The sequence below is a fragment of the Rhinatrema bivittatum genome, chromosome 9, assembly GCF_901001135.1.
Source record: "Rhinatrema bivittatum chromosome 9, aRhiBiv1.1, whole genome shotgun sequence".
Taxonomy (NCBI): Eukaryota; Metazoa; Chordata; class Amphibia; order Gymnophiona; family Rhinatrematidae; genus Rhinatrema; species Rhinatrema bivittatum.
Window position 1 is genome coordinate 32593907 of NC_042623.1, and position 12501 is coordinate 32606407.

At 44.0% G+C, this 12501-nt stretch overlaps 1 protein-coding gene across 4 annotated transcripts in view; it reads left to right on the forward strand.

The window, feature by feature from the left end:
* LOC115099297 (transmembrane protein 116-like) overlaps positions 1 to 12501 on the forward strand; it is a 70549-nt gene that overhangs the window by 8007 nt on the left and 50041 nt on the right. For 2 of the 4 annotated variants that reach the window (XM_029616863.1, XM_029616861.1), the window contains exons 2-4: positions 6082 to 6125; positions 7550 to 7613; positions 10702 to 10842. In XM_029616863.1, the coding sequence (XP_029472723.1) occupies positions 6082 to 6125; positions 7550 to 7613; positions 10702 to 10842 (249 nt within the window). The remainder of the gene's footprint in view (positions 1 to 6081; positions 6126 to 7549; positions 7614 to 10701; positions 10843 to 12501) is intronic. The other 2 variants (XM_029616864.1, XM_029616862.1) reach the window with 2 other exon arrangements.

A 12501-nucleotide genomic window follows, 5' to 3' on the forward strand; every position in this document is an offset into this window, starting at 1 on the left:
CATGGTCTATCAGCTTTGGTTAACTTCCCACAACATAAGTTAACTTCCAGAGAAAAATTTGTTTCTAATCTATTTTTTACCTATAGTCTCTTGGCTGAGAACCAAGGCTTCTGACTACCCTTGTCATCAGGGTGAGAACCTGTTTGCTAGAATTGTTTTTCAGTCCATCTCTCTCATGAATCTCTACCTCGGACAAATTCTGCAATTTAAGACTTTTTCAGGCAAAGTTCTCTAACTTAGGGCTTTGCCCTCATTTGTTTTTTAAAGCGGTTTCGCTGTGAACTCCCAGCAGCAGTCAGGAGGCTGCGGCATGCAAATCCCCCGGCGGAATCTCCGATCACTCACGGGGGGGGGGGGGGGGGGGGCGCTGATGACCCTTTCAGCCTGCGCCGCCTGCCAGACTGGTGGCTCGGGTTACAGAGCCGCAGTGCCCTTTTCTCCCTCTGCCGCAGTTCACTTATTTCTTCCCCCCTCCTGGGAGGGTTTTCAGTCATTTTGATAACCGTAAACTTCAAAGAATCTCTATTTTATTAAACTGGACGTGTCGCCATGTGCCAAACCTTCATTTTTAGAAGCAAACTCCACTCCAGCTTAGAGCATGGGTTTTGCCAAACCAGGCTTCCTAAAGGAGATGAACATTAGGGTGCCGATGCTGTCATATTAGCTGCTTCTTTACTGTCAATTCCATGTTTTCATTGTGCTGGCAAGAAATGATTCAATTGTAAGCCAGGTGCTCTTAATATTGCCTTTATTGGTGCAGGCTTTGGCTTCACCGAGGATGCCTTTTCCACTTCTTTTGAATTATAGGATATTTGATTACTTTTAAACCCAAGCTCTCCCAGCTCGTGGCGGGGTCTGTTGTGCCCCTTTCACTTGGCCAGCTCTGTCCCTACCTCTTCCTCCTCCCTTTGGATCTGCCTGGGCTGTTGACGGAGCCCTTCCCTTCCTTCAGGCTTTATTTTCACTCTGCCCAGTCCGGCACCCTCCCTTCCCGGCTGCTTTGCCTCTTGTCCTCCTCTCGTCCCTCCCTGCCCTACTGAAGATTCTTTCAGCAGCCCCCTTTGTCTCCTACTCTCTGGGCTGTGCGCAGCTGAATTTGGCATTCTTTGATGGCACAGCTCGTTTATCTTCTCACTTATTGACCTGTTCAAAGGTTACATGAGACCAGAGTAAGAAAGATAATTGTTTAATGATCTGGGGTGTTGTGTAAACAAAGTTGACCTAAGAAAACACAGGAAGACTTAACTATTCTGAAATATGTTTTATATGGAGAAGTGGAGCAGAGGGCAGCGTTCAAAGTCCTTGGAAATACGGATTAGAAACCGAGAGATCCAGCTCCAGACAGACAATCAATATAAACAAGCAGGGAAGAATGGGGTCTCGGAGTCTTTGCGGGGAATCCCTGAAAATATGGACTGGGCAATCCCTATAGACATAACCTTGTCAGCGATATTTATTTATTTTATTTATTATTTTTACTATACCGGCTTTCATGACATGGATCACATCAAACCGGTTTACATTTAACAAAGTGTGCAAGATAAGAGATAACTCAAACAATTCTAACAAGAGCATTGTAAGGAGAGTGACAGTTACAATAAAACAGGGAAATAAATAACTGGGAGTTGGAGGTGAGAAGAGGGGGATTTAATGCTTGATGCTGACTGACTTTTAGCTGCTACGTCTGTGGTTACGTGTTGCTTCCATGTTATTCATTTTAATTCAGGTGGTTCTATGGATTCATATGGAGGCAATGTTAACAGCAAAAGAACCATATTAAGATCGGAAGATATCTTCCAGGGAAGGATAACATAACAGCGGATAGGCTAAAGCAACAGCTGCAAAAGCGCATGTGGTCCCTTCACCCAAAGGTGCTATAAAACATTTTCAATCGATGGGGAATACCAGTAATCAATCTTTTTTGGCAAACTTTCCCACTACTGTTCTAAGAGACTAGGGGGATTGCCATATCATCAGATGTTTTCCAGATACCCTGGGGCAGGGTCCATCAATCCCGCTTATCGCATAAACAATTTCCAAACTAAGGGCAGATTTGGGAACAGTAATTCTAATATGGTTCCCGTGGCTACAAAAAGTGACACACGCTCCACCAATCCATCTAACAAACGCCCCGGACCTGCTAACCCAGTTCAACAAGCCTCTCCTACATCCAAATCTGAGGACTCTGGTGCTGACGGCTTGGCTATTGAAAGCACCATATTTGCAAAAAGTCAAACATTTCTTGCTATAGCAGCAAGAAGATCAGACAACTTCAAGTGGAGAAGGTTTGGGGCGTCAGTCATTACAGAAGAATCCTTTCTCTTGTCCAATATCATCTCTTCCCAGTGACCTCGTGCATTTGTCTAATTCACCTTCGGCCGAGCTCAGTCAGGGTTCATTTAAGTGCAATCGCAGCTTATCATCAACCAGTTTCGCAAGTGCCCATAGTAGCAAGGTTCATGAAAGGTATGAACCATCTCAAACCGTCAATAAGATTATCACCACCACAATGCGATCTTAATATGGTTCTTTTGCAGTTAACATTGCCTCCATATGAATCCATTGAAGCACCTGAATTAAAATGAATAACATGGAAGCAACACCTAACCACAGACTTAGCAGCTCAAAGTCAGCCAGCATCAAGCACGATAAATGTCATTCCAAAACCAAATTCCATTCATTATATTAATTGGAAGTTTCGTATGACAGCAGCCCTTGCTGCCAGGGAGTTTGCTGACATATTTAACAATGGAAAAGAAAACACAACCATCCGATGCAGCTACAGTAGCAGAGAAAAAGACGTAAAATATCTGGTTCAAAAAGAACAATGAGGTAATGCATATTTTATCATGTAACATAGTAACATATTGACTGCAGAAAAACACCAAATGGTCCATCCAGTCTTTCCAGAAAGTTTCTTATGGCAGTAACTGCTGCTCCATGCAGGTTACCCCCAAGCCTTATATATTAAGAATGGTAATATTTCTGCTTTTTTTCCATTGTTGCACTGCATGTAGAGGCTGGCTTGTTGTGGGTTCCAGTTCGGTTCTTCTTAGCATGTATCTGGTCTATTTATTCTGTATTTGGTCAGGGTCCACCTCTGTTCTGCATAAGTGGCCGAGGTGAGGTAGTTTCTGTGTAAGGCTCTAAAGCAGTCTGTTTTGTTCTGTTTTCCTACTAGAAGGTGTATTGGTGCTCTAGGTCCTGGTGTAATATGTGCGGAGTTGCCTTTTCATAGCTAAGCTTGTTAACGTTTGAGTGCTGGCAGTTAGGGTTGTTTTGGTATGGGAGATGTACACTATTATAATGTTAATTCTGTTTATTCATAGCTTTCTGAGGGCCAAGCCCACATCCAACACACATTATAAAAAGTCTAATTCCATATGGCTTCCAAGTGCCTTATTTGCAGAGTTTTCTGTTGGCATCACAGCAGTGCATGCAAATATAATATGCAGGTTGCAAGTGATATTTTTGCTTCAGATTAATGTACTTTTTGAATGTTCTTTTTCATGTAAAATCTGTTATAAATGCATAATTTAACGCTGTGCTTGTGCCTGTGTGTGTGTGTGTGTCTGCAGAGGGGATGTAAGGTTGCTATAAGGGTATCTAATACTCTTCCACTGACCATGAATTCCATCTGTGTGTGTGTGGGCGGGGGGTGCCAGTTGTTAAAAATATAGATTGCTAGAGGGAACTGAGCTTTTTTTTTTTTTGACAGGCCCAGGACAGAGACTGAATGACTAGGGGAGAGAGGGGTGGCAGTACAATAATAGTTCGCACGCGGCAGTAAAAAAGCTAGCACTGGCCCTGATTCTGGTACACCCTGCAAACCAACAAAGGGAGTAGAGATATCAAAGCTCTAGAGGCACAAGATGATTTGAACGCCGTCAGCTGAATGCAAATTAAGGATGCCAGGGAACAAAGTCTCACCACGGCAAACTAACACAAATTTTAATAACAGATGAAGTTGATTTCACAATTGACAAAGAGAAACCAGAATGGGTACTGGATGCAGGGGCAATGACTCTCACATGACATCCAACAGCAATGTTCTCCAAAACCAGAGTGTAAGAAAGATGAAATTCACAAATAACACTTCGATCATTGCAAAATCTACAGGAAAAATGATCATCCCAGGAAAATGACAGCAGAAGAAAACAACTCTGGAGCTAAATGATGTGCTGTTTGTGCCAAGCCTGAAGGACATTTATCAACCAATCAACCATTATATTATTCTACATAAAGATGGCGCAAACAGGCAAGAGGTTGGCATAGCTAAACAAGGGGGATGCCTACTATTCAGTATGCAAGCAGAGGAACCAACTTCTGAAATTTCAACAGCACTAAATATAATTGCCTCCAATTAAAATGTAAAGATGTCACAAGAGAAGACTATCTGGCACTGTAGAAGAGGTCACATAATGATATATGGACTTCATGAAGAAGGCTAACATGATGAGATATCTCAAATCCAATGATGTGAGCATGTTACCATGTGAAGCCTGCAGAAAGGGAACTGTAGAGTATTTGGGCCTGCTCTGGCTTCGGGAATAGTCCAGGAACACAACTAGTCCAGTTCTGATGCAAGTTGCACAGTGCTTCACACTAAACTTCCCTTCACCCAGAATCCCTTACAGTGTTCTGCCTTAAGGAGAATTGGGTTAGAAACCTGAACCGGGCTCTTTAAGGCAGAATGAGGGAGTTAGTCAGTACATTCCATCACATGCCCTCCCCTCAGCTCAGTCTTGTCAGGTCGAGCGTACAGACGTGCCTGGGCACACCCTGTCTCTGTCTCAAGTGGCTTTCCCCTCCATCTGTATTGTCCCCAACACTCATGATTTGTCTTCATAAGGTTGCAAAATGGGGATAATCTTGACCCAGGACTACTGGGTATGGAAACTCAGAGAGGACAGCCACTTCTAACACAGCTTGTCCTGCAGTGGTTGTCAAGAGGACGGGGGAAGTTGGTCCACATGTATACAGGTCAATGTCTCAATTTTCTTATAGATAATGTATCCTTGACATAGTAAGTCCTGGCAAATGAGCATTTTGCTATAGCCAGAATATACAAAGGCTTGGGTAGATGCTTCTTCCAGTTCCACCTGGATTATAAAATCCTTATGTCATGCATGTGGGACACCCACAAAACTGCAGCTTTGGAGTTTTGACAACTTGTGATCCCAAGCATGTTTCCATGTGTCATTAACATTCTGGGGCTCTGTCCCCATTCTTTGCTCCTGCTCCCCTTGTTCCACTAACTTGTGTTCGCATGCCAGGTCATCAAGCCAATGACATTCTTCCTTTGCATGGCTCATGGGACCGGTCGTGTTTCTGTCTTACCAGGTTCACTTAAATACTCTTCAGTTACCGGTTGCCTATACGGACAGTGGTCTTCATGCTCGTTCTCCTCACAAAAGGCACAAAAGAGAGGGTCTGCAAGGCCCTGTTTCTGGGTTGTTCCTGTCTCTCCAGATTCCCCTTTTTTGAGGGGGTTATGGGTCATCACTGCTTCAGAGTGTTCTTTTTTTCTGTGTGTACTTCTTTCTCGGGCATTGTCTGGGTCAGCAGGCTAACATGCATAGACACACTTCGGCCATGCATAGACATGCTAACATGCATAGACACGCTTCGGCCATACTTTTCTGTTCACAGTTAAAACATGTGGAGGAGACTGGATTCTGAACGATGGCTACAGAGGCCGTGCCACCTTCCTTGGAGATTCATTGCTGAAATCCTCTATCCTCTGTCCCACGCCAGGGAATGGTTACAGGTTGTTTCTCTTAAGCCCCTTATGCCCGGTGGGCATAAGGGGTTTCCATCACTTCCAGGCTCTCTCCAAGGTAAGCCTGGTGTGCCGGCAGATCCAGTTCCATGTGGGCCAGTCTAGAATGTCTAGGGACTGCTCCAGGAGTATCTGATAGGCTATTTCCAGTCCCAACCTTGCCTCTAGCTGGAGCCACTTCCATGCACATGTGCGCCCGCGTACTAGTTTAAAAGTTACCGTCGGACTGGATCACTGTCATCGTACACACAGGGTACTTGGATCTAATCAATAACCTTTCCTTTTTTTTCTCTGTTCAGATCTACACCCTGGCCTACATTTATGTGTCAGTCTCGTCACTCAGGTGGGTACTAACGTGTGTGTGTGTGTGTGTGTGTGTGTGTGCGTGTCAGTGTAATGTATCAGCATACCTGGGAACTTTTGAATTGTGTTTATCATGAGATTGCTGTTGATTAATGAGGAATTATGCATATCAGCTTTCTCTCTTCCACCACCACCTCCCACTAACCCACACTTTCTCTCTCGTCCCCTCCTCAACACTTTTCCCACCTCCAGGGATGACTCCAGCATTTTCCCCAGCACTCTTTTTTTCTCCCACCCTCATAAATCACAGCTCCCTGACTTGTGCTCCCTCACTGTACCATCAGCTGTGTGAGTCCCAAGTCCTGGATTCTAGCTGCAGACTGAGGTTTGCAGCCCCTCTCCAGTTTCTCCCCACTTGCTGCCTGCAGTGTCTACTTCAGATTCACTTCTCATCTCCTGTTCCATTCAGGTTTACTGAAGTAAGGGAGTGGCTGGGGTTGTAAACAGAGAGGCCTCGAGCTTTCTAGTGTTTTCTCAGAGATCAGGTGAACTTCTGACATATGTGCAGAGCACATATAGGATGAGAAGGGGCAATCACCTAAGGCCCTGCCCCCTGCAACTGGCTGCAGATTCTATGAAATGACAGCATTGTAAATATTATACCCAACCCTAGAACACCAATAGTCCTCCTTTTGGGAAAACAGAACAAGCTTGACTGCTACAGATCACTACACAGAAACTACACACTAGCAGAATGTAGACCCTCACAGGGGGCTTGGGAAGCCCAAACATAACCCTTCCTAGCCCCTCACACTACTTTACCTTCTCCCTCTTCCCCATCCCCATCCCAGAAGACTCTCTGTCTCTCACCTCCTTTCTCCCAGGAGTCAGGCTGAATTCCCTTTCTCTTTCTCCAGGGGTCTGGCATTGGTCCTTTTTTCTCCCTAACTTCACTGCCCAGGCAGCAATCTCACTTCCTTCTCCATGCAGAAGAGAGGACACTGGGAGGGGGAGTGAAGGTAGCACTGAATGCAAGTAGCAGATTTAAAGCACATTTCAGAAAATAAAGTAATTTTTTGGTCAGTGCATAATTAAGTTATGGAACTTGTTGCCAGAAAATGTGATTATGGCCACTAGTATCACTGAGTTTAAAAAGGTTTTAGATAATTATTAGCCAGATAGGCTTCGGTTTCTCCATTCCTCAATTCTTGAGGACAGCAGCATGAAATGGACTTTCGTGCTGGGACTTGCAGGGTCCTTCCAGGTGGTTTGGACTGGCCACTGTTGTGGAGAGGACATTGGGCTTGATGGTCCGTTGGTTTGGTCCAGCATGGCATTTTGTATGTTCTTTTGGTGTGAGTGCGTGTGACATGCTTTGTGTCTATAACATGATATGCCTACGTAAACCATGTGTTTCTGACGCGGTGTGTGCTACTGGTTAAATGCTGCTCTTTTTTCTTGCAGTTTGATTGGCAGTGGCTCAGTAATCATTGCATCCGTAGCCAGGAAAAGATGCTTCGCTGACCAGGTGAGTGCTGAACCCCAGAGGGGTGAAGAATTCTTTGTCAGAAGAATTCACAGAAATGAACAGAAGGGAATCAAACATCCAGCACTGTGATACCAGGTAAACACACTGTGTAGTGGCTGAGATGCAAGGTGAGGACCCATGCCATGGACAAACAGTACTATTTGCCAAATCCAGACCAAAAAGGAAATTCCTTTCCCTACAGTTTAGTGAATCCCAGCCATTTCCCCCTCAGATGGCAGAGGTCGGTGTGCCGTGACAGCGAGAAGCCAGGGACATTTTCATCCGTTCGTTTCCAAAGCATGGGGAGGTTGGGCTGCAGATACCAGGGTGCCAGTGACTGCAGTGCTACAGGGACATTACGGGCTCTCTGCTGCTCTGCAAACCAGCATTTTCACTGTTCCAGGTCCGAGCATGGCACATTAGTTTAGTTTATTAATATTGATGAATCACCTTTCTACCACAATAAATCAAAGTGATGAATACTGATAAATAAAATAAACATAGCAACATACAAATAAAGATAAAATAATAAAACAGCATAAATAACTAAAAATAAAAGATAAAACAAAAAAAGTGGTATATAATTCCCAGCTAAAATAATAACCACAAGTAAGAAGGCAGAAAAGATAGGATCAGTAATAACACAAAAGATATACAATTCTATAAATCAGTGAACAACCTCCATAATCCAAGTTTAGTTGTTATCTGGGATACAATGCAACAATGGTTGGGATTTGAGCCTTCGGTTATTAAAAAACAATGAAAATAACCAAGTTTTAAGTTCTTTCCTAAACTTGGGGCAACGAGCTCCACAGACCAGGTGTGAGATATAAAAAGCTAGTCTCACGGGTTCTCTCCAATTTAATTTCCTTAGATGAAGGTAGTTTCTGTTGAGAGGCATGGAAGCCTCATTCTGGTCAGTAAGGTAGAAGTAAGTTGGCAAGATTTACGATATGTGATAGGCAGCTCATGAAGCTCTTGTAACAGTGGCGAGATGTGGTCAAACTATTTTTTCCCCCAAAGATTAGCTTAGTGGCTGTGTTTTGAACCAGCGGAGCTTGTAGCTTAAATTAGATAATGGGCCATGACACAGAATGCTACAATAAGTCTAAGCAGCTTAAAAGCAAAGAATTGATTAGGGTCCCAAGATCTTGAGTACCCAAGAATTGTCTAAGCCACCAGATAAAATGTAAAAAACAATAAAATCGCTGAACAAGATTGGAAATTTGACAGGAAAAGTTAATAAACGTTTAACACCCTGAATTGTAACAACTTCCTTTAGTTGTATTGATGTTCCTACCATCAGCGGGTCTGGAAGCTCCAAAGGATTATAATTTCTAGGTTAACCCTTTTTCCAGATTTTATGGGAGTCCAAGGGCCCGCAAAATAATTTCTCTCCGGGCTATCTTCTTTTGCCACAATCCCAAATGTGCTGAGTCCCAGGGAGTGGATTCTTTGTATGGGGGAGAGGCTTAACCTGTCAGGTCCAGGCAGTGACCTCTCTGAGGTGTGTTGCTATCCCCTTTGGTGTATAAACAGGCAGGGCACGATGTGGGTGTTCAAAAAGAAACTTTACTTTGCTTTTCAGAAATTAAATAAATGTCCAATCGATGTGCTACTCGTCTTACTTCACATCTGTGTTTGATCTGGGAGAACCCTCTTTTCTTCTCTCTGTGCAGGTGTCCTTTCCACTACTCACTGGGAGACGCTAACCCCCTAGTCTGCAAGGCAAGGGTCCCAGTCGGGAAGGGGAACCTTCTGAGGGCAGTCCCCTAAATCCTGGAACAATCTTGTACCTACAGTCCAATAGAGTCCCAGATGTTCCCATTTTATGTCCTGCATTTCCCAGGGTGGAGATCCAGTTGGAATCTTCAGTTTGATCTTGAAACTCTTCTCTTCTGGACTCCTTCTGTAGTTGACATCTTAGGGGGAAAGGTCTTTTTTTATGGATACCAGGAGGGCTTTTACTACCCAGGCAAACAGTGAGGGGGGTGGAACAAAAAACTCCTCACTAAAAATGCAACTCTGCCCAAAATCCAAAACTTCGCCACTGGATGAGGAGTCACTGTGGTCCTCTTACCGGCTGGAAAGGAATAACCAGGTCTTCTCCCTTCTACCCTGTGGTTACGGGGGTTGCCTGACCAGCAGGAACAGGATTCACCCAGGCATAAACAAAATCCTGAAAAATCTTCTTATTAAGGTCCCTTCTACTCTCAGGAAGAGAGAGCTCCTACCAGGCAAGAGGCGCACTGGAAAAAGAGCACGTTCCCAATCCAAAACCAGAACTGACCACACTCACTAAGGCTCTGAACCGCCCTTCTGGACAAGGACCAAACCATTGCAGGCATCCTCAAGGGGAGATGCTGCTGGAAAACTGTCTGTCCCCTTCCCTATCTCCTATATGCAGAGATCTAGGGCCAGCTAGTGGGAAACCAAGAGTCCCCTACACTAGTAAACCACATTGCTTCCGATTTATCTGGATTTACTCTCAGTTTTAAAGCAAAAAATCCAGTTTGTAACCTCTGTTAAACAGACATTCAATTTATTCAGGGGTTCCGGAGTCTTGAGATCTAGGCTGGCAACTATCTGGATGTCATCTGCATAGAAGAAATAGTTAAAGTCGAGGCTCTGGATTAGTGTGGCCACAGGAGAAAGGTACACATTAAATAATGAAGGAGACAAACTGCATCCCTTTGGACCACAGTTAAGATGATTCAGAATTCCATTCTACTAAATGTGATCGATTACTGAGAAAAGAGGAGAACCAACTAAGAGGTGTATCTCATATGCCAATATCAACAAGGCGTATTAAGAGCAGACGATGACTGATGGTGTCAAACGCAGAACTCAGGTCTGCATCGTGCTCTCTTTTGCTTTCTCTCACACAGACCAGTGCGTCCTCTCTCCCAGAAAGAGCCCTCCTCTCTTTCTGCTCTCCCTGACAGCGTCGTGTCCTCTCGCTCACCAGATACTGCGCTTTCTCTCTTGTCTCTTATGTGCTGGTAATCTTGTGTCCTCTCTCTCCCTAGGTATATGCTATCTCTTTGCTGCCTTTCACAAACCGACAGTGTGTCCTCTTCTTCCTCAGGTGCGTGCTCTCTTTCTGCTGTCTCTGGCAGATTTTCTAGCAGCTGCGGTCCTCGTCAGCACAGGGATCATCCAGCTCCTACCTGCACCCCTTTTTATCTTGGTATATGAGATCTGTCCCTATGGACTGCTGCTTGCCATGGTAAGTCCTCTCACCGCACACACCAGCAGCCTTCTCTGTGTGTCCATTCTGTGTGTCTTTGTCTGTCTTGCTGTCTGTCTTTAAGTAGGCGTTTTGTGGGGGGGGGGGGGGTTTAATTGCATTTTCACAAATTAACAAGATTTACAGCTTATGGAAAAATACAAGAGAAAATTTACAAGAAAAAAAAGTACATTTGGTAATTATCTTGTTTCAGTAATATAATGTATCTCTCTTGTAATATTAAAGAAAAAAAGGGGGAGAGTTCCAAAATGTGAAGTAACAGGAGCAGAATTATACAGCAGTAATAATAATATATGAAACTGAACGGCTGCCACTATGCCATTTACCTATAGTTACCGCAATCGAGTTTGTACATTTTAGACAGTGCCAATCGAAGTACAAGAATCTAAATATATACGTAGATGTTCCGGATCGAAATATACTCGTTTAACATTTTGATGATTTATGCTACATTGGCAAGGAAATCTAAGATTACATTTAGCGCCCACTGCGAAAGCCTTTGCATGCATTTGAAGAAACTTTTTCAAACGTTCCTGAGTGGAAATGGGTGATATCTGGAAAAATCCAGACAGGATACCCAAGAAATAAAGATTGCCTATGGCGGAAGAAAGACCTCAATATCAAATCTCTGGCCTGGGAAAAAACACATGAGAGAAAAAGAGTCCCTCGTCTACTTAGCAAAATGTCAGTTGAAGTTTCCAAAAGCTGAGTTAAATCCGGTTCTGACTCCAAAACCTGTTCCGACGTATCTGGTCTTATGGATTTTGTCATGTAGACTTTAGCAAATGTAGGCATAATTCCTTGAGGAATTTCTAGTATCTCAGTAAGATATTTCTTAATCAAGTCCATAGGAGACACTAAATTAGATTGAGGAAAATTCAAAACACGTAGATTTAAATAGCGAATAGAATTTTCAATATTTTCCAATTTTCGCAGATGTGAAAAATCAGATTTGATTAACTGATCTTGAGTTTGCTGTAAAGAGGAAACTTTAAGTTCCAAAGCAGAGATTTTTTTTTTTTGAGAAACGATTTCCAGTTCCAAAGCTTGAAATCTTCCTGCAAAAACAGAAGTTACCTCCACTAGAGAAGAAATAGACCTCTCTAACACCATTATAGCAGACCACAAGGAGTCCATGGTAATAACTGATGGCTTCGGTAGGGCTGGGTGGATTAAATTCAGTTCCATACCTCGATCTTCTTGTCCAAACTTCAACTCCCCAGAATCTCTACTTTTACCTTTTGAAGTAGAAATTTTCACCGATGAGGGGACCGGCACATTGGCCCCTGGCATAGAGCTCTTCAAATTCACCGAGGCCTCAAAGCCGGAGGAAGGAGCTGGCATTAACACAGTCACTTTCCCAGCGTTAGAAGTTTCATCCAGAATCACTAATCTAGGACCCAACAGTCTACATGGTGATGAGGAGCAATCCAGGTTTAGGGGTACTGCAGGTAAAGGAGGGGTCAGCGGTGCTCCGGAGCTAAGCATGGTCTGAATGTCTGGCGACCAGTCCATCCGCTCCTCATGGCCGCCGCCAAGAACGCCTCCGGAGTGATCGCGCTAGCAGCCGGGTAGAGAACCCCCTCTATGGTCAGTTGCAATGGATCTGGGATATGGGTGGTTGCCCCCGTTTCCCTG